The 22775-nt window shown below is 42.5% G+C and overlaps 1 protein-coding gene across 1 annotated transcript in view; it reads right to left on the minus strand.

Moving 5' to 3' along the window:
- Positions 1–22775, minus strand: part of cabp7b (calcium binding protein 7b) — a 42629-nt gene that overhangs the window by 4939 nt on the left and 14915 nt on the right. The window contains exons 3-5 of the mRNA XM_060863099.1: positions 12386–12529; positions 1291–1403; positions 818–965 (exon numbers count right to left, since the gene is read on the minus strand). Coding sequence (XP_060719082.1) covers positions 818–965; positions 1291–1403; positions 12386–12529 — 405 coding nt within the window. The remainder of the gene's footprint in view (positions 1–817; positions 966–1290; positions 1404–12385; positions 12530–22775) is intronic.

A 22775-nucleotide genomic window follows, 5' to 3' on the forward strand; every position in this document is an offset into this window, starting at 1 on the left:
ACACTGGTCAGTCGGTGCTGTTTTTTGTTTACTGTCTTTTGTGTATTGTTTTTTTTGTATTTTGTGTATTGTCTTGTAACCTTTTGTCTTGTCTGTCTTGTCCTGCTCTGTCCTGTTTGTATTGTCTTGCACTGACTTGTCTGTCTTGTCCTGCACTGTTTGCACCAGGTTTCACAGTTGTACTTTATGTGGCTAGGACTACTTACTAAGTCCTATCCTTGTCTTTGTTTTATGTAGCACCTTGATCCTGGAGAAATGTTGTCTCATTTCACTGTGTACTGCAACAGCTATATATGGTTGAAATGACAATAAAAGCTTCTTGACTTGACTTGACTTCTAGTAGGGCGACTAGGTAGCCCTTTCTCATAAAAAAAAAATCCAAGCCTAACTAAATCACTCCGAATCAAGTAGTAAATGTGTTATGTCTAATGAGACCAAGGTAGAACTTTTTGGGCATAATGCAAAAAAAAGTGATTGGCAAAAATCATGACATGGCTTTTCACCATACCCACTTGCATCTATTTAGCATTTAGCAATAGCATCTATTGGAGCTGTCTATTTTCTGCAGCTCATATTGCTAACCATGCTTTTTTACTTTGATATTTGTTTAACTGCTTCTGTATGTTTTCTTATGTTTTCTGCTTCTTAACCCCATAATCTCACAAGGCACCTCAACTCTACTGTGTACCCATGCCACTCATGGTACATGTGTGAAGTGGAAACTAATTCCACAATTCCACATATACTTAATACCTATGTGTGGACACAGATGAATCACATTCACATTTAGGGGAACTGTTGGTGTGTGCAGTCTTACTGTCAATGTTAACTTGACACTCAGGGCTGTTCATATGGATCTCCTCGGTCATGATGATGTTCTCAATGTCTTTCATGGTCAAATGGTCACAGAATGTCTCGTATAGCAGTCTCTTTAGCTCATCCACTGTCAGCTTCTGCATATCACACTGATGAAATAAATGCAAAAAAGAAACATGACCAACAGCTTACAGTACAAATAAAGTAAAATAAATAAGTAAAGATAATAATAATAATCATAATTTAAGCAGCAATGTATTTTCACTCAAATGCAATAACAAAGGAAAAAGCTTTTGGTGACAGAATTAGCAGTATTATAGTGCTATATAACTAACTAGCATGGTGTGTATAATGTAAGAATGACCTACAAATTCTACATGTTATAATGATCAATAAGAATAAAGCAGAGCTAATGCATGATAAAAATTACCCTAACATAACAGAATTCATCTTCAAGGATGTAGGAGTCCATACCTTCCAGAACATGGAGTCAAAGTCTGTAGCATGAAACTTGTCAGGCATGCCAGGTGCAGTCAGTTTAGGGCCAAGCAGAGTTACAAACTCTTCAAAACCAACCTGGCCATTGCCTTCAGACAAAACAAACACACCAGACTGACCACAATGGTTAAATATGTGCACCATTTATGTAGATTTCATTTGTGTGTATATGTTTGTGTTTGGTGTTTAGAAACTTTCAGATATTTTTGTTGGTTTCTACATTTTTTATGCTGAGAATATCTGTGCTTTTTTATCATCTGCTGCATTTCTCCCTTCCAAAGAATGTGGGGAATATTCTCTTTTGATGTGTTCCATCAGGGCGTGAACACAAGTTTACATTTACATTTACATTTACAGCATTTGGCAGACGCCCTTATCCACAAGTTCTCGGCCTCAGCTTCCCTCTGGTCCTGCTTTACCTATCCTGCACATTTTAGTGTTTTCCATGTGCTTTACACACCATAATTAATACAAATGATATTATTAATATACTTTTCTAAGTTAAAGATGCATTCATAATTAAATAGAATCATCAGGAATTTTGTTCAAATGTGCAGTACTCTATGAGATACTCTATAGAGCATGTCTTTGGCAGAGACAGTGACCACACAACTCCAACAATAAAGCCCACAATTGAGTGAATTGGTGATAACTCAGCATAGTCACAAGACCGCCTGAAAGTGCTCCAATTATAGTATATGGAATCCCCAAGAAGATAAGCTAGGAATGACACTTCAGATGGTGCTGTTTTGCAGAAATAATGCACACCTAGGGGAAAATCATAAAAAAAACCGCCATCAATGCAGAGTGTATAAATATGTAGTACATATATATATATATATATATATATATATATATATATATATATATATATATATATATATATATATAGTACAAACATCGTTGAAAGAGTTTGTCAAGTAAAACCATGGTATAAGTAACCATATACCATGCCATAGTCATACTTATCATGACTGTTCTGAGCAGGGCTATTGTTGGGTTTGTAGAGATTACGCGAATGTAAAATTATTTTTAAAAATGAAATATTCTAGTTGATTTTAATGTATCAACTGATTTTATGAAGTAAGATATTATAAACATTATATATGTCGGGATTCTCCCCCCTCACTCAAAGCCAAACACAGATCCAGTGTTTTTTTTTGCACAGAGGCAGATAACACTCAGACCTCTTGCTCAGCAGTGGATGTCATTCTGGCATCCTTGCCTTGCTGTTATCGCTCCACCTCTGACCTCAGTGTGTTCCTTTCACCCAACTCCCCATTAGACCATCAGAGGGCAATCCTGCAAACTTTGCTTGAACTCTTCTTTGGGTATATGTTCCATTTTCCTTGTCCATTATGCTGACCTCTTTTGAATTGTGTAATTAGCTACCTAATTTAAGCCCCTGTGTCTTAACATGACTTTGTCTTCTCTATATCAGTGCATATGTGTGACTAGCCTAGATTCAGTTTTTATGCACTGTAAATAAACCTGTCGTGCACTTGGATCTTCCATCCACGATTCCTTGTGATATAAAAACCAACCTGAACCTTTGTCCTTTACCTGCCTCAATAATATACAGTAAGGTGTACTTTTTTAGGGTGCCTAACAGTTAGTGACAAGCAGAGAATGTCCTTTAAGAAGTGTGTTTTGAATTATGATTGTCTTTTTATGTGCACTGTTTTCCTTTAATGTGACTGCTCTTTTATAAATTTCTATGAAGATGTTTCCTGAATGATATACAGTATGTCTGTGGTCTGTGTACTAATACATAGTAATGATGCAAGTATACAATCAGCCACAGCAAATCGTTACAGGTAAAAGTTACAGGTCAAGAGCTTTATTTAATGTTCACATCAAATATCAGAATAGGCTGATCTTTGTGTATTTCAGAAACTACCGCTCAACAGTCTCTAGAATTTAGAATAGTGTGGGGAAAAAAAACATCCTGAGTTGAGGGTCTACAGGATGAAACACATTGAGAGTGATCAGAGGAAAATGTCAAGACTGTTTTGAGCTGACAAGAAGTCTACAGTAACTCATATAATTACTCTTTACAACTGTGGTAAGCAGAAAAGCATTTCAGAACACAACGATTGAGGTGGATGAACAGAAGAATATCAGGTTCCACTCCATTCACTGAAATCACAATTTTTATGGATTCTGAGGTCACAGTATTTTATGCATTGTGCCACTGCCAAACAACCACAGTCCTTCCTAGAACCAGAAATGTTAACAGCCTTATACTTATTTTATCCATACTAGATTATCTCTGTGTTGTCTAGGTGCTTGTTAGGTGCTAATGTCAGGTGCTTGTTAGTTCTTGTTTCAGGTAAAAAAAAAAAAGGGTTCATCTGGGGGTTGTGTTGTGCAGCACCACTCTGGAAACCAACTGAATCCATGTGGAGAGTTTATTAAAGAAACATATCAAACAATCAAGAAACAGGCAGAGAAAAGCATAGTCAAAGAAACAGGTACAAACACATTGGAGATGCAATCAGTGAGGCAAACAAAATCGAAAGTGCACAATCCAAAAATGCAAAATCCGAGAGAAACAGAGACAATTGATGTTTTTCAGATCCAAACAGGATCAGAAAAACAGAGTGAACTTAGTAAAGTAGTAGAACTAGCAATACTTTGCATCACGGTTAAATGTCCGTGATCCCAGAAGTGGGTTTTTCTTTTCTTTCCTTTAAGGTAAGAATAGTTACCCAAACTATTAGATTCTTTTTGTTTTTCACTTTGCTTGAGCCCACCCTGAAGAGACGCCATTGTACAGTTGTTTATATATATATTATATATATTCCCTTTTTTAAAATATACCGACACCTTTTTTAGAAATTCTCTTTCGTGTCTTTTTTTTTTGGTCTTTGACCCAATTTATTACGGTATTAAATCACTGAAACCCAGGCTAGAATTCTGTGCAGCTTAACCCTAGACTGGGTTGAAACAGATTTGGGGACTCATCTGGTATATCTTTATATTCAGTGTATGGTGTGTCGGTATATTGTGTTTCCTTTGTTGTAAGATTTTGATAGGTGCAGGAAGGAATGGTGTAAGAACTCTGTGCTTGTTTCTACTTACTGCTCATCGTCAGTGGAGTTTGTGACCATTTTATTTACCACGGGAATTTATTACTGTTTACATTGTCAGAGTTTACAGTCCTCCTAGCACTAATGCTAAAGAGGCGCCAAGGGAGCTATACGGAGCTATTAGCGACGTACAGAATGTTCACCCTGACGGACTGTTTATCATTGACGGAGATTTCAACCGTGCAAATCTCAAGTCAGTGCTCCCTAAATTCCATCAACATGTGGACTTTGCTACGAGAGGTGAAAACACGCTGGATCTTGTTTAAACCAACATTCCGTGCGGAGCCCCGCCCCCACCTCGGCTACTCAGACCACATCACTGTTATGCTAATTCAAGCATACAGACCACTCGTCAGATGCTCAAAACCGGTTCTGAAGCAGGTGAAAACCTGGCCAGCAGGAGCCACCTCTGCTCTACAGGACTGATTTGAGTGCACTGACTGGAATATCTTCAGGGAGGCTGCAACCAACGGAGACTCCGTCAACTTGGAGGAGTACAAGTCAGCAGTGACCAGTTACATCCGCAAGTGCATTGATGACGTGACCGTCTCTAAGACCATCACCATGTTCTACAGAGGGACCATTGAGAGCATCCTGAGCAGCTGCATCACTGTCTGGTTTGGGAACTGTACCATATTGGATCGCAAGACCCTGCAGCAGATAGTGAGGATAGCTGAGAAGATGATTGGAGTCTCTCTTCCCTCCATCATGGACACTTACACCACACGCTGCATCCGCAAAGCCAACAGCATTATCTGTCTTGTTTGTCTTGTCCTGTACTGTTTGCACCAGGTTGCACAGATGCACTTTATGTGGCTAAGACTACTTACAAGTCCTTAGCTCTGTCTTTGTTTTACAGTATGTAGCACCATGATCCTGGAGAAATGTTGTCTCATTTCACTGTGTACTGCAACAGCTATATTTGGTTGAAATGACAATAAAAGCTTCTTGACTTGACTTGACTTGAGGATGATCTTATTGTAGCACATTTACTTACCTCAAAGCCCTCATCACTCCTCGCACTGCACCCCGCACCCTCCGATCTACCAGCACTGCTCGACTTGTTCCACCATCTCTCAGGGTAAGAGGCAAGTATAATACAAGACTCTTTGCTGTTCTGGCACCAAGGTGGTGGAATGAACTTCCTCTAGGGGTCCGGACAGCAAATGACATTTTTTAAGACCTATTTATTCAGGAAACACTTCAACTAGCACTTATTTCCCTATTTTTTGCATTAAAAAAACCTTTGAAACTTTTTCATCGTAACTTTGAACAATGTTTTAAACTCATGGTATCTTAAGTATGTAACCTAGTGAACCAGCATTAATGTATCCAATGATAGAGATTTAAGTACTTCTTTACGTCGCTCTGGACAAGGGCGTCTGCCAAATGCTGTAAATGTAAATGATCTGCTCCTCATTGCTGATTTTTTCAAATGTCAGTTTGCCGCTTAACAGCTAGCAAAAAGGTAGTCAAAGGGGAATTATATGAGACACTTAGCACTCAGCATTAAGGAAAGCACTGCACAGCCTACCCAACCTCTTTACATTTCTGGCAGAATGGAGGCTATGACCGAGCCGAAGGAGGCTGATAGAGCCAGGTTGCAGTGCTAAAAGAGCTTGAAGTGGAGATTAAGTGGCAAGAGTACAAAATGCAGCTCTTGAGAGTTTGTGAACAGGAGTTGACTATTGAAGGGAAAAAGCTCAATCTGGCAGTTCAGCTGTGGAAGCCGGTGCCACTGCCACGGAATTCAGTTCCTCTACAGCAACCTCCCCATCTCCCATTGCAGCTGTGTGCTCCAGGCCACTGCCTGCTCCAGAAGAGTCCTCGTCTGGACTCTTCTGTGTTCTGCCTTCATTATTGAGCAGAGTTTGAATCTGTTATAGCTACAGTGCTCCATGCATATGAGCACATGCTGAAAGCCTACAGACAACATTTTACGAACACTGTTAAGTTTCTTCACCAGACTTATGTTGAATTTGCGCGTGAAAAACCACACTGCTCGATAAATGGTGTTCAGCTAGTGGGGTAAGATATTTTGACTAGCTTAAAGAGTTAATATTGTTGGAAGAATTTAAGTCATGTCTGCTGGAACAGTTGGTATTGCATTTAAATTAACAGAAAATTTAAACCCTGTCTAAAGCTGTTATATTTTCAGACGAGTTTGTATTAACTCATAAGGTTGTGGTTGGTCCACCTTCATCTCACAAAGATGCATCTGCATGTTCCTTTGAGCTCGCTAATAAAACCAAGGCTAATTCCTCAGCTGGGTCTCATAACTGTTTCTGTTGTCATGATCTGGGTCATGTCATTGCAAACATGTTACTTCGTAAGCTAGTGACCAGCACTCCTCTCTGTTCCCTTTTTGTGTCTTGACACATGCCCAACAAAAGAAACTGGGTGACAGTTGATATGAAAGCTTGAAAAGAATGGAGGCTGCAGAGTTTCCTAGAAGTCAAGTCAAGTCAAGTCAAGAGTCAAGTCAAGAAGCTTTTATTGTCATTTCAACCATATATAGCTGTTGCAGTACATAGTGAAATGAGACAACGTTTCTCCAGGATCAAGGTGCTACATAAAAACAAAGACAGGGCTAAAGACTTGTAAGTAGTCTTAGCCACATAAAGTGCAACTGTGCAACCTGGTGCAAACAGTGCAGGACAAGACAAACAAGACAGACAAGACAGTGCAGGACAAAAGACAGTGCAGGACAAAAGACAGTGCAGGACAAAAGACAGTGCAGGACAATGACAGTGCAGGACAATGACAGTGCAGACACAAAGTTACAAGACAATACAAAAAGTACAAAAAATGCAGTACACAAAAGACAATAAATAGTAAACAGTCACAGAAACAGCGCCGACCGACCAGTGTTAATACTGTATGTGTTAATATAGTATGTGCGAAATGGCTGAGATATTGTACAATATGTGCACAAACGGCTGAAATGTTGGGACAGTTTGTGCAAAAAACAGCAGACAAGGTGTGCAAAACAGCATGTAAACAGTTTGCTGGATTGTAAGCAACATGTAAACAGTATGTTGTGTCAGTGTGTGTGTTTTGTGAGGGTCTATGCAGTCCATACAGATGATGTGTGTGTATGTTGTGCTCAGTGCAGTACATTTCAGTTGTTGAGAAGTCTGATGGCTTGTGGGAAGAAACTGTTACACAGTCTGGTCGTGAGGGCCCGAATGCTTCGGTACCTTTTTCCAGATGGCAGGAGGGTGAAGAGTGTGTGTGAGGGGTGTGTGGGGTCATCCACAATGCTGTTGGCTTTGCGGATGCAGCGTGTGGTGTAAGTGTCTGTGATAGAGGGAAGAGAGACCCCAATGATCTTCTCTGCTGTCCTCACAATCCGCTGCAGGGTCTTGCGATCTGAGATGGTGCAGTTCCCGAACCAGACAGTGATGCAGCTGCTCAGGATGCTCTCAATGGTCCCTCTGTAGAACATGGTCAGGATGGGGGGAGGGAGATGTGCCTTCCTCAGCCTTCGTAGGAAGTAGAGATGCTGCTGGGCTTTCCTGGTGATGGCGCTGGTGTGGAGTGACCAGGTGAGGTTCTCCGCTAGATGAACACCAAGAAATTTGGTGCTCTTGACGATCTCCACAGATGATCCGTCGATGTTCAGCGGAGAGTAGTCACTCCATGCTCTCCTGAAGTCCACAACCATCTCTTTAGTTTTATCCACATTCAGAGAAAGGTTGTTGGCTCTACACCAGGCAGTTAGTTGTTGCACCTCCTCCCTGTATGCTGACTCGTCGTTCTTGTTGATGAGACCCACCACGGTCGTGTCATCGGCGAACTTGATAATATGATTCGATCTGTGCGTTGCTGCACAGTCGTGAGTCAGCAGAGTGAACAGCAGTGGACTGAGCACGCAGCCTTGAGGAGCTCCAGTGTTCAGTGTGGTGGTGCTGGAGATGCTGTTCCCGATCCGGACTGACTGAGGTCCCAGTCAGGAAGTCCAGGATCCAGTTGCAGAGGGAGGTGTTTAGTCCCAGCAGGCTCAGCTTCCCAATCAGGTGCTGAGGGATGATTGTATTGAATGCTGAACTAAAGTCTATGAACAGCATTCGTACATAAGTGTCTTTATTGTCCAGGTGGGTGAGGGCTAAGTGGAGAGCTGTGGCAATGGCATCGTCTGTGGAGCGGTTTGGACGATACGCGAACTGTAGGGGGTCCAGTGAGGGTGGTAGCTGCGTCTTGATGTGCCTCATGACGAGCTTCTCGAAGCACTTCATAACTATGGGTGTGAGTGCAACGGGACGATAGTCATTGAGGCAGGACACTGTAGACTTCTTTGGGACAGGAACGATGGTGGTAGTTTTGAGGCACGTAGGAACAATGGCGCTGCTCAGGGAAATGTTGAAGATGTTCTGCACATTCTCTGAGCACCCTGCCAGGAATGTTGTCTGGTCCAGCAGCCTTCCGTGGGTTAACTCTGCATAGAGATCTCCTCACGTCGGCCGTGGATAGACAGAGTACCTGGTCGTCGGGGGGAGGGATGGACTTCCTCTGCGTTACATTGTTCTGTACCTCGAACCAAGCGTAGAAATCGTTCAACGCGTCTGGGAGGGAGGCGTCGCTATCACAAGCAGGTGAAGCTGTCTTGTAGTTTGTGATCGCCTGTATGCCCTGCCACATGCGCCGGGTGTCTCCGCTGTCCTGGAAGTGGCTGTGGATAGTCTGGGCGTGTGCGCGCTTTGCCTCTCTGATGGCTCGGGACAGTTTGGCCATTGCTGTTCTTAGGGCCGCCCTGTCCCCTGTTCTGAAGGCTAGGTCTCTAGTCCTCAGCAGAGCACGCACATTAGCAGTCATCCACGGCTTCTGGTTGGAGCGTGTAGTAATGGTCTTGGAGATGGTCACGTCATCAATGCACTTGCCGATGTAACTGGTCACTGATGACGCGTACTCCTCCAAGTTGACAGAGTCACCGTTGGTTGCAGCCTCCCTGAAGATATTCCAGTCAGTGCACTCAAAGCAGTCCTGAAGAGCAGAGGTGGCTCCTGCTGGCCAGGTTTTCACTTGCTTCATAACCGGTTTTGAGAAGCATAACAGTGATGTGGTCTGAGTAGCCGAGGTGGGGGCGGGGCTCCGCACGGTATGTGCCGGGAATGTTTGTGTAAACAAGATCCAGCGTGTTTTCACCTCTCGTAGCAAAGTCCACATGTTGATGGAATTTAGGGAGCACTGACTTGAGATTTGCATGGTTGAAATCTCCGGCAATGATAAAAAGTCCGTCGGGGTGAACATTCTGTAGGTCGCTAATAGCTCCGTATAGCTCACTTAGCGCCTCTTTAGCATTAGCGCTAGGAGGAATGTAAACTCCGACAATGTAAACAGTAGTGAATTCCCGTGGTAAATAAAATGGTCTGCATCTAACAGTCACAAACTCCACTGACGATGAGCAGTAACTAGAAACAAGCACAGAGTTCTTGCACCAATCCGTGTTGATATAAACACACACACCACCACCGCGAGTCTTACCGCACAGAGCTGCATTTCTGTCGGCTCTAAATGAAGTTAGCTCGTCCAGTTGAATGGCGGCGTCCGGAACTCTGTCGCTGAGCCACGTCTCCGTGAAAACAAACACGCAGCAGTTTCTAATCTCTCTCCGTGTAGAGCGTTCGAGTCGGATGTAGTCCAGTTTATTGTCCTGGGAGCAAACGTTGGCTAGTAGATTGGACGGGAGAGCCGGCCGGCTAGGGTTTGTTTTTAGCCTAGCACGGACCCCCGCCCGCTTACCGCGCTTCCGCTTCCTCGCGCACCGCTTTCGGCGTCCCCTCTCCTGGTCTCTGGTATCAGGCGGTACCGGGGACTGGAGGCCTGGTCTCCGCAGCAAGCCGAGGTCACGTAGCCTATACAGTACATCATCGTGCAGGTTGGTTGTTACACGATTTCTGTACTTTATTAGGTCCTGATGGTGGTATACATGAACACCGCTGTGCCTGGCATCCATGTAGAAGCAATGGTCGGGCTAAAAACCGTAAATAAAAACTTAGAAAATGTAAATAGCACCGTATTGAATCCGGAGAGGCCGCTGCGTGCTACTGCCGCGCCGCCATCTTGGATCATCCAAGATGGGTCAAAGATGAGGCCCTGGATACCACTAGTGATAGGATTGACTGCCCTCTGCCATGTATCCCCAAGCCCCTCAGCAAACCGGGTTTAGCCATAAATACAAGATATATTATAATAGGGATGTACACCATCATAAATTACCTTGGTGATGAGGCCATGGCCATGGGTGGGACTATACACCGTGATTATGAAATATGGAGACTCAGTTTATAAGCTTGGCCACAAGACTAAAAAGAGACAAGATGTTGGTTAAGATGAAAATGGTTAAATTAAATGATTAAATTAAATCAGTTAAAACTATAAGAATCTGATAGAAAGCTTAAAGAGCCATGTATATAAGCATGTGATTTGTAATGTGCTTTGTAATGTTTTATTGCCATCTCTCAATTAACTATCTAGATTGTTGTGTTGTAATAAAAGGATGGGGGTATTCACTCTGTTTTCCTGTGTTTGTCAGATCCACCAGTGAAAAATAAGTCAAGAAGTGGTAATATATTAGGATAGTGGCCTTAGTGACAGCAGTAAAGATGCAAGAGAGCCCAGCGCAACAATCAGCTATGGTGTCCCTATCAACAACATTCAATGGATCAATGTTCCAAACCTAGTGAATCTGATGGTGTGGTCTCCAGGCATAGATTAACAGGGTCTGGCAAAAGTGTGACAAGAATGTATAACCTTTTGACAAAGGCATTGCTGAGGTATCATTGTGCAATAGCATCCCATGAAGCCCCCTGGGTTATCGAAGAGCTACCAGGATATTTCTAGGAATATCTAATTAGTAGACAAGAACTCCACAAAAAACAAACAAGCTTAAGGCCTCTCTTGGGCAACAGGTTTTGCGGGTTTAGCGATTGCCTATTTAGTTTTAACTTGGGATATGACATTTAATATCCTCATTAGGTGCAGCCTTATATCATGCTGCATTTGTTCTGTATTAAGACACCAAATTACAGATAACTACACCTAAGTCTAAGGTGATCAGCCGAAAGAAAAATTACAACATTTATAGTATGGGAACAGCAATGGGCCATTGCAACCATCACAGACAAAAGGAGTTTCAGACACTCATTAACATTGAGAACATAACCTTTGTCATTACCATATGCATATGGATTCTACTTTTACCATTCCAGTTAGTTTGGCACAACCTCATTAACATTAGAAGCTTGTGATTCAAACTGCTATGATTCAAACAGTATTTAAGGTTTGGTGTTTGAATGTTAAGCGGTTCAATCTAACTCTAATACTAAACCCAAGGTACTTTTTCATGACTTGTCACAGATATGCTACAAATCAAGACTTTTTCATCTTTGCACTAGAATGACCAGCATTTTCTTACAGTGTTTAAGGGCATATAGCAGCAGTGTACAATCATACAGAAAGGCGTAGGTGTAGGTTCAGGCATTTATATAAACTAAAGAGACCTAAAACAAGCCTGTCTTTTGGCTCCTCTGTGATTAAAATGTAAATCTGCACCAAAACATTTCTAAAATTTCTAAAACAATTTCAACTTCCCCAAAAGTCAATTTATTATTCCCAAGACCATATTTTGCTTTAGCAGAGAGTTTCATTAAACTTTATATTTATACCTCATTTAAACTGTTACTGTAATAATACAGACTCTCCTGTGCTCCTGTACTCTGAATATGCTCAAAGCACATTTAATATTTTGATTTACCTCTACACCAGTATAATGTAATGTTTTATAAATCCACTAGATCAGCATCTGGATTTCAGCAAAGGTGCACTGTGCCAATCGTTAAAACCACTATAGAAAAAAATGGACTTGAGTTAAAAAGACTATTACATTTACCCTCTTCTATTTCCCATTGTTTTCAACATCTTAAGTTGAATTCCAGTATGAGTTAAATAAAAATATTAAAAACAATGTAACAATGTACCATCCATGTCCAGTCTCTTGATGATGACCTCCAGCTCCACCTCATTAGGCATATAGCCCAGAGATCTCATGGCCATGCCCAGCTCCTGCTTTGAGATGAATCCATTTCCATCACGGTCAAACACTTTAAATGCCTCTCGGATCTCTGTGGAAGTGTCACACAAATAATCAGTTTCACTCTTCTGGAGTGCCTGTCCTTGTCACTGTTCATTTAAATGATGCATTTACCTTTTTCCTTGCATGTGCAGGCATTTTAAACTTAACCTATGCCAAGTTATGATCAATAAATAAATGTCCATATTTGGAAAAAAAATGTTAAATTGTTCTGAAACATTCACATCATCCCCCGAGGCACGGGGAGAACATGCAAACTCCACACACACAAGGTGGAGGCGGGAATTGAACCCCGACCCTGGAGGTGTGAGGCGAACGTGCTAACCACTAAGCCACCGTGCCCCCTTGTTCTGAAACAATCTACACAAAATGAACAGGGCAAATCTCAGTGACTTCCACATATTCAACCTGTCACTATCAGCTATTAAATTTTCAACAAAAGAATTAACTTCTCTGTATATATTTATCCTCCATATAATAATAACTAAACTAAGATAATAACTAAATTAAAAGAACATAGTATACATACATACAGAAAATAGTGAGAGGAAATAAGTATTCAGACAATTGTTATTTAATATATTTTAATATTCAGCCTACAGTGCACAAATCTACTTAGAATTTAGACATATATATATATATATATATGGTCATGAGCATAAACAAATATATTTTTAACTGCTGCATATGCAAAGCTCTATTTTTTTTTTGCAATTCTTTGCGATACAAATATTGTTTGTGTCTAATATGGTTACTTAATAAATACACAGGTTATGTTTGGAATAGTGTGCTGCATCATGAAACTTTTGGATATTGTCTGCATTAATGTTTGTTAACCATTTTAAGTTGTGGTAGTGATGCATGTAGTTCACTAGATTTCACAGTTTGGAATGCAATAAAAAAGGTATAAGATATTAACAGCATATACATTATTTTTCTGCATGAGCTTCAAATGAGGCATGCAGATGAAGTACATTTTTACTGTGTCATAAGGATTCAGGTGAATGTATGTATATGGGTAGCCCATTCAGTGAAATATGTATACATGGTTTGGATTGTTATGCTGTCTTGTGAAATATTCTTTGGTGAAGAACATGATTTTGCTTCTCTTCTCATTACTCAAGTAGAAGTAAACAATCTAAGTCTTTGTTTTTGTATGTTGTGTATGCAGGAGGTCAGCTATCATCAGGTTTTCATGGGGCTAAATTTTGCACAAATATAAGATTAAGACCCAACTTTCCCTCAGTTTCCAAATTTACCATTCAGTCACTTAAAAAAAAATTATTAGGGAGAAAATTATTAAGATACCACAATTTACCAACAAAAGTACTTGTGGCACATATTATTATTAGTCATAGTTACAGCTTTGAAAAATCTTCACTAACAATAAGTAATATTTTGTAGCATTGTGGTTTATACAGCAGAAATTAATTTGATGATGAAGCTGCTAAATGTGAGAAGTGAGAGCATAGCTTAGAACTGGGATGTATTTTGATGTACTGTGAACAAAACTAGAAAAATCAATGACCTCATCCTAAGAGTCTCCAAATAAATGTTCACTTCTAGGTCATTTTAATTTGCAAATTGGAAAAACTGCACATAACTTTGAACTGCTCTAAAAAAGGTTTTTGCTTCAAAAAAGTTTCCTAAGGGTCATATATCAGCTACAAAATGATAGATTTTAAGTAAGCTATAAAAGAAATTCAAGAACTTTTGTCTAAATCTCTGACTATAACTTTAAAACTGATTAACCTACAATTAGTTCAGCATGTAATGAATTTGGGTTATGCCAACCGGATGGTGGCCAACATGGCTTGACCTTTGGCCTTCAAATTTAATACAACTTCACTGGAGTGCTTAAGTTGACTGAAATTACGGACTAAAATTATTCAAAAATTAAAATTATTGCTTTCTGCAACTACAGCTGTAAGTTTGTCAGTGTAAGTCCCTACCAGCTTTTCACACTGATTTGTTTTGCAAATTCCAAGGAGTGCCACAGAGTCTTAGAAGGACTCATACAGTATGTAGACTTTCATTGTAGAACATTCACCTACTGAACCAAATCTTTTGTTAATTATCTTATAATTATATAGGGTACCCCGGTATATGCTAGAATGTGAGGTTCACAACCTGAGTGTGATTTTCTGCTTTGTTTTGCAGATTCAAAGAACTTTGAACTGTGTATATCATGATTTCACAAAACAAAACAAGGTCAATAAAATAAAAGAAAATTCATTTAAATATGGGACCTATGGAAAGGTTGCCATCTAAATTCCCAGCCCCATCTAAATGCGCAGGTGCCTGATCCAAATAATAAAAAATAAAACCATATTTCTATTGAAACTCTCAGAGAAGACTGTGTCGGCATGGCCATATAGGGACATTTCCTCACTACAGTAATGGTTTCCTGACACTTACTGTAACATGGTTGCCTAACAGGCCATCTCAGGCCCATACACAGACATCAGCAGTTATACATACTCTGTACTGGACCATACTGGACAATAACACATTGACAACGTCACTACTGTCAAACTCATGAAACACTTTCCTAATCAGAAGCAGTGGATGAACTCTGAGGTCTGGTTCCTACTAAAAGCAAAAGATGCTGCCTTTAAATCCAGTGATGCAGAGAACTATAACAGAGCCAGTGCCAACTTTAAAAGGGTCATTATTAAAGCCAAGAATGCACATACACTTTTCATCGAGGAGCACTTCCACAGCAACTCCAACCCCAGAGGCATGTAGAAAGGTATCCAGACTGTCACTCATCACAAGCCTATTATACAATCTCTTCCAACTGGAAATGCCTTCCTCCCAGACGAGCTCAACCACTTCTTTGCTTGCTTCAATCAAGCCATCAAAGGATCTTAAGTGGGTGCTGCACATAGACTTAAAAAAGTGCACCAGCAGTTGTACTAATGCATAGACGCACAAACCTTCTTAGTTGTGATCATACAGTAAGTGTTATATTAACGCACATGCTTCAAATGGGCCATACTGTACCTGCACCTTACCTTCCTAACTCAAACTGTGGCTCTTGAACTTGTCCACTAATGTACAATTTATGTAAAGTTAATGTTTCCATCTGCACTGAATGTAGCATTTGTAATTTAATGTTTGCACTGGTTCACTTTTTATATAATATTATTCTGAACTATTGATGATTCACTAATCTGGCGATTCAATACTATCCCGATACTTTTGTGCCAATTCAATACATATTGCGATTCTGTAGCTATTGGGATTTGTTGTTTAAATTGTGATTTTTGTTTGCTTAATAAAGATTAGACAATGGCAAATACTTGATCATACCCTTAAAGAGACTGTATATGAGTTATATTAACAAAAACAAAGCATCACATCTTTCAGAATTTTTATTTCAGGAGCATACACATACATAGTGCATAAAGAACATTGAACCATAAAACTTTCAAGTACCAATAACTTGAATATAATATTTAAATGTGCAACAAAATAACTAAAAACAATACTCTCTGAAATAAAATAAAAGTGCTGTTAAACTGTTCCAATAAATAACAATAAATAAAAAAGCTCCGGAACAATTTATTTAAATTTGAACTAGACTTATTTAAATTTTAAACCCTAGACTGCAACTAAAATGTGCTACAAACTTAACTAATGCTTGGGAATGTTAAGATTCTTCTGCAAAAACAAGAGCTGGTCAACATGCTCTGTGGTGAGGCTGCTTCTCTGTACAGTCACAATGTCCCCAGCCAGAAAACCTGTTCTGCAGAGACACTTGTCCCTGGTACACATAAGTATTGCTTAGCTATCTTTGCAAGTAGAGGATACTCATGTTGATGATCTTTCCACCAACCCAATGGGCATTCAGACAATGGCAGACAATCAGCAGTTCTGTACTTTTGCACTTCCTCTATTGCTATGTCAGAGGCTGACTTTGATAATGGCTGCCTGGCATCCCCAAAAGTGTTACCAAGGAGATTAGCCAGCGCACAGGAGGATACTCTTCTTTTAGCCAATGGAGAGTTATTGTGATCATCATCTTCCTTGTCTGGTGCACAATTTTCACTCAGGTCCTGCCTCGCCACTTCTCCCTAAAAAGTACAACGAATAAAACATGTTGGTAAAAAAAAATACTACTGTATTTAATTTTTTTTATGTGAATATGTTCCATCTTTGACACTAAATAGTTGTACATTGTACCAAATCAATGCATAGTTTAACACTGAGCAGAAAAGCAAAAAAAAGTTACACAAATACTTACTGTAATATACAATTTTACACACAAGCTCACACACTATTATGAACTAAGACATTTTTTACCTTATGCTCCAACATTGTGGCTGCAGCTTCTGTGACCATTTTTGCAAATGTTTCATTTTTTTCTTCAACAGACAGAAACGGCAGTGCTTTAAATCTTGGATCAACTGCTGAAGCCAGGTTAAGAGTGTTTTTTTCCAGATCAGATGCATACCTTTTACTGAGGTCTTGGTGAATGGCATCTTTGAGTTCTCTGACAAACAGAGGATCCTCAAGGTTTTTCTGGGTGTCATGCAGGAGCTGTGCATGTACTGTAGTGGGGCAATGACAGAGAGTGTTGGGTTATTCTCATCTGACATAACACATGTAGCTACTTTCACTGGCTTTAGGGCCTGAATGAACTCCTCTGCATTGGTTATGTCCAACTCAGTCAAGGTGCTACTATCCTTCTCTATCTTCCTCACCTCAGGTGAGAACAGTGCAGCTGTTACTGCGGCCTGGTGCTCCAGAAAACGTTCAGCCATGTCATAGGCACTATTCCATCTCGTTGAAACGTCTGTTTTAAGTTTTTGCACAGGGAGCTCCAGTAACTTTTGTTTTTCCTGCAAAGCATGAAGTCCTGTAGCACTTCTATGGAAATATCCAGTGATGTGTTGTAGTCTTCCGAGTAACTTTGCGACAGCGGGCAGCTTCAGTGCGCGCTGTAAGGCCAGATTGAGAGTGTGCGCGTGGCATTTAATATGGAGAAAGCCGGTTAATTGGGCAGCGATAACCCTATTAGACACATTGTCTATGACTAAAGAAGGGTCTTTATCCGTTAAGTTCCATTCAATGGCTACACCACGAAGCAGCTCTGCAAGATTTGCCCCGTGTGACTCTCATGAAAGGCTCTGGTTTGGAGCACGTGAGAAGACAAATACCAGTCATCTGTAATGTGATGGGCTGTCAGGTTTACATAGGACTCTGTATCTTGCGATGTCCAGGCATATATACAGTATATTGAATGAATATATTGAATGAATCCTGAATATATTGAATGAGTCCTGAATATATTGAATGGATTCTGAATACATTGAATGAAAAACTCTGAATATATTGAATGAAAACTCTGAATATATTGAATGAAAACCCGGAATATATTGAATGAAAAACTCGGAATATATTGAATGAAAAACTTGGAATATATTGAATGAAAATTCAATATATGAGCAATGAGAATGGAAATAAAATTTTCAGTTTTTCAAAATGGCATTCGCAGAAATACTTCAATACTTTGTTGAACTGGAAGATTTTTTTGCAACAGCTGATTGTAATTCAAGGGACCATCTGGAACATTTCTCACGTCACCTTGAGGATCATATTTCTATTATTGCAATGTTCCTTATGGCTATGAGTAATCATATTCAACCAAACAATGCAGAAAGAAATTTGCATGTCATTCTTGAAGGAATTTATGAGTGTCTAAGTGAGATTTTGGATCAAATAACACTTGAAGATGTCAGACAAGTAGATGACACACACTCTACTTCTCAGAGAGGAAGGCCAAGGTAGGTAATGGCTATGGAAACAATTTCATAGGGTAATCAATTGATTTAAGATAAAGTAGCATCAAGTCAGAATTGATGACATATTAAATCACCTAAAAATGCTGCATTTTTGTCATTTTTTTAAAAACGGAATATGCTTTATCCATATTATGTTGATTATTTTCTCTCATTTAAGGTACCAAATATCAGCAGCTCAGCTGATTCACATGCGTGACTTGGGCTTTAGCTGGATGGCCATATCTCGAATGCTGTCTGTAAACATTCGAACACTTTACAACCACATTACACAACTGGGTTTAGTGGACTATGGGAGTTTCAGCAACATTTCAAACACAGATCTTGATTGTCTTATTGCTGAGGTTCTAAGGCAAACCCCTGGGTCAGGAGAGACCTATATCTCTGGCAGCTTGAGAGGAAGAGCAATCAGAGTTCAGCGGTGGCGGGTTCGAGAGCGCATAAGAATAATAGATCCAGTGGGAAGATTCAGCGGCGAGTCTACAATGTCTCTGCTCCTAACCAAGTCTGGTAATTATTGTAAATTGACCCTTCTGAAACAGAGTAACATTTTTGCCTCGACCACATGATATGTCTTAAGAAATGAGAAGCTACTCACTGCATCAGTTAGGGTTATATAACTTTTTGCTACCTGAACCATATTAACCACTGCAGTATTTAACCAATGGAAGGCTCTTACCAATTTGCTTAGTTAATTCCTTTTTTGGCTGTGCAGTTTATCATCTCCTAAGAATAGCAATTATTTAATTATTTTACGCCTCCTCGAACCGCCACCTTATTGTGGTGGAGGGGTTTGCGTGCCTGAATGATCCTAGGAGCTATGTTGTCAGGGGCTTTCTGCCCCTGGTAGGGTCTCCCAAGGCAAACAGGTCCTGGGTGACAGGCCAGACCAAGAGCGGTTCAAATACCCCTTATGAGTGAGTTAATAACAAGGTCCGTGACGTCGCCCGGTATGGCGCAACCGGGGCCCCACTCTGGAGCCAGGCCCGGTGTTGGGGCTCACATGCGAGCGCCTGGTGGCCGGGTCTTACCCCACGGGGCCCGGCCGGGCTCAGCCCGAAGGAGCGACGTGGGGCCGATCTCCTGTGGGCCCACCACCTGCAGGAGGGACCGTAAGGGGCTGGTGCAATGTGGATTGGGTGGCAGTCGAAGGCGGGGGCCTCGACGACCCAATCCCCGGACACGGAATCTGGCTCTAGGGACATAGAATGTCACCTCGCTGGGGGGAAAGGAGCCTGAGCTGGTGCGGGAGGTTGAGAGATACCGACTAGAGATAGTTGGGCTTGCCTCCACGCACAGCTTGGGCTCTGGAACCCAACTCCTTGAGAGAGGCTGGACTCTCTACTACTCTGGAGTTGCCCGCAGTGAGAGGCGGCGGGCTGGTGTGGGCTTGCTCATAGCCCCCCAGCTCAACAACCATGTGTTGGAGTTCACCCCAGTGAACGAGAGGGTCGTTTCCCTGCGCCTGCGGGTTGGGGATAGGTCTCTCACTGTTATTTGTGCTTACGGGCCAAATGGCAGTGTAGAGTACCCGACCTTTTTGGCGTCTCTGGAAGGGGTGCTGGAAAGTGCTCCAACCGGGGACTCCATCGTTCTACTGGGGGACTTCAACGCTCATGTGGGCGGCGACAGTGACACCTGGAGGGGCGTGATTGGGAGGAACGGCCCCCCCGACCTGAACCCGAGTGGTGTTCTGTTATTGGACTTCTGTGCTAGTCACAGTTTGTCCATAACGAACACCATGTTCGAGCATAAGGGTGTCCATCAGTACACATGGTACCAGGACACCCTAGGTCGGAGGTCGATGATCGACTTTGTGGTTGTTTCATCTGACCTCCGGCCGTATGTCTTGGACACTCGGGTGAAGAGAGGGGCGGAGCTGTCAACTGATCACCACCTGGTGGTGAGTTGGATCCGATGGCGGGGGAGGAAGTTGGACAGACTTGGCAGACCCAAACGTACTGTGAGGGTCTGCTGGGAACGTTTGACAGAGTCTCCAGTCAGAGAGAACTTCAACTCCCACCTGCGGCAGAGCTTCAACCAGATCCCGAGGGAGGTTGGAGACATTGAGTCCGAGTGGACCATGTTCTCCACCTCCATTGTCGACGCAGCCGCTCGGAGCTGTGGTCGTAAGGTCTCCGGTGCCTGTCTTGGCGGCAATCCCCGAACCCGGTGGTGGACCCCGGAAGTAAGGGATGCCGTCAAGCTGAAGAAGAAGTCCTATCGAGCCTGGTTGGCTCGGGGGACTCAGGAGGCAGCTGATAGGTACCGGAGGGCCAAGCGAGCTTCAGCCCGGGTGGTTGTGGAGGCAAAAACTCGGGTCTGGGAGGAGTTCGGTGAGGCCATGGAGAAGGACTATCGGTTGGCCTCGAAGAAATTCTGGCAAACCGTCCGGCGCCTCAGGAGGGGGAAGCATTGCCCTGCTCACGCTGTTTACAGTGGGAGTGGGAATCTGCTGACTTCGACTGGGGACATCCTCGGACGGTGGAAGGAGTACTTCGAGGTTCTCCTCAACCCCACCGACATGTCTTCCACTGAGGAAGCAGAGGCCGAGGGCTCAGTTGTGGACTCGTCGATCCCCCAAGCTGAGGTCACTGAGGTAGTTGAGAAGCTCCTCGGTGGCAAGGCACCGGGGGTGGATGAGATCCGCCCTGAGTACCTCAAGTCTCTGGATGTTGTGGGGCTGTCGTGGTTGACACGCCTCTGCAACGTCGCATGGAGGCTGGGGACAGTGCCTCTGGACTGGCAGACTGGGGTGGTGGTCCCTCTGTTTAAGAAGGGGGACCGGATGGTGTGTTCGAACTACAATTCGACTGTGTCCCTCGTGGTGACCTGTGGGGGGTGCTCTGGGAGTATGGGGTCCGGGGCCCTCTGCATGTTGGACTCTGGCAGGGCTGCCCTTTGTCACCGGTCCTGTTCATTATCTATATGGACAGGATTTCTAGGCGCAGTCGGGGGCCGGAGGGAGTCCGGTTTGGGGACCACAGGATTTCGTCTATGCTTTTTGCAGATGATGTTGTCCTGTTGGCTTCCTCAAATCAGGACCTTCAGCGTGCATTGGGACGGTTTGCAGCCGAGTGTGAAGCGGCGGGGATGAGAATCAGCACCTCCAAGTCCGAGGCCATGGTTCTCAACCGGAAAAGGGTGGCTTGCCCCCTTCAGGTTGGTGGAGAGCTCCTGCCTCAAGTGGAGGAGTTTAAGTATCTTGGAGTCTTGTTCACGAGTGAGGGAAGGATGGAGCGGGAGATTGACAGGCGGATCGGTGCATCTTCTGCAGTGATGCGGTCGATATACCGGTCTGTTGTGGTGAAGAAAGAGCTGAGCCGCAAGGCGAAGCTCTCTATTTACCAGTCGATCTACGTTCCTACCCTCACCTATGGTCATGAGCTTTGGGTCATGACCGAAAGGACAAGATCCCGGATACAGGCGGCCGAAATGAGTTTCCTCCGCAGAGTGGCTGGGTGCTCCCTTAGAGACAGGGTGAGGAGCTCAGAGTAGAGCCGCTGCTCCTCCACATCGAGAGGAGTCAGCTAAGGTGGCCCGGGCATCTGTTCCGGATGCCTCCTGGACGCCTCCCTGGGGAGGTGTTCCGGGCATGCCCAACCAGGAGGAGGCCCCAGGGAAGACCTAGGACACGCTGGAGGGACTATGTCTCTCGGCCGGCCTGGGAACGCCTCGGTATTCCCCCGGAAGAGCTGGAGGAGGTGTCTGGGGAGAGGGAAGTCTGGGCGTCCCTGCTTAGACTGCTGCCCCCGCGACCCGGCCCCGGATAAGTGGTAGAAAATGGATGAATGGATGGATAATTATTTTACAATTGAATGAGTTTTACTTAATTACATTAATGTTAATTTCAAAATCTCCTATATATTCAATACATTCAGAAAATTCTGAAAAAGAAAAAGATTTCTGGAGATTTATAACATTCGTTTTATTTTAATGTCTTTAAAAAGACTTGTTTTACAATAAACCCCAAAAGAAAACAATTAATTAAATGCATATAGTTTGTCATTAGTGTTTAAATTAAACACTACATTACATGCAAGTTGGTTTAAAATTTCTTCTCATTCCAGGCATACTGACACAAATCACAAGTTAAATCCATGGCGATTTGTTTTTCATGGTGGAGTGGATGGATACAGTCGCTGCATTACCTACCTGAGATGTTGTACAGACAACAGAGCTTCAACTGCTCTGCAACTTTTACAGGATGCAGTCAATCGATTTGGACTTCCGCATCATTTCGGGGTGATGCTGGTGGCGAGAACATCAATATTGCGCGATTTATGATTGAGAATCGTGGTGGAAACAGGGGTAGTTTCATGGTTGGGCGTAGTGTACACAACCAGAGAATTGAAAGTCTGTGGGGAGAATTGAACAGGGTTGTGTCAGCATACTTTAAAGACCTTTTCCTCTTCATGGAAAATGTTGGACTTTTAAATAGCACAGACCCACTTCACATTAGGGCACTCC

This window comes from Tachysurus vachellii, chromosome 26 (genome assembly GCF_030014155.1).
Source record: "Tachysurus vachellii isolate PV-2020 chromosome 26, HZAU_Pvac_v1, whole genome shotgun sequence".
NCBI lineage: Eukaryota > Metazoa > Chordata > Actinopteri > Siluriformes > Bagridae > Tachysurus > Tachysurus vachellii.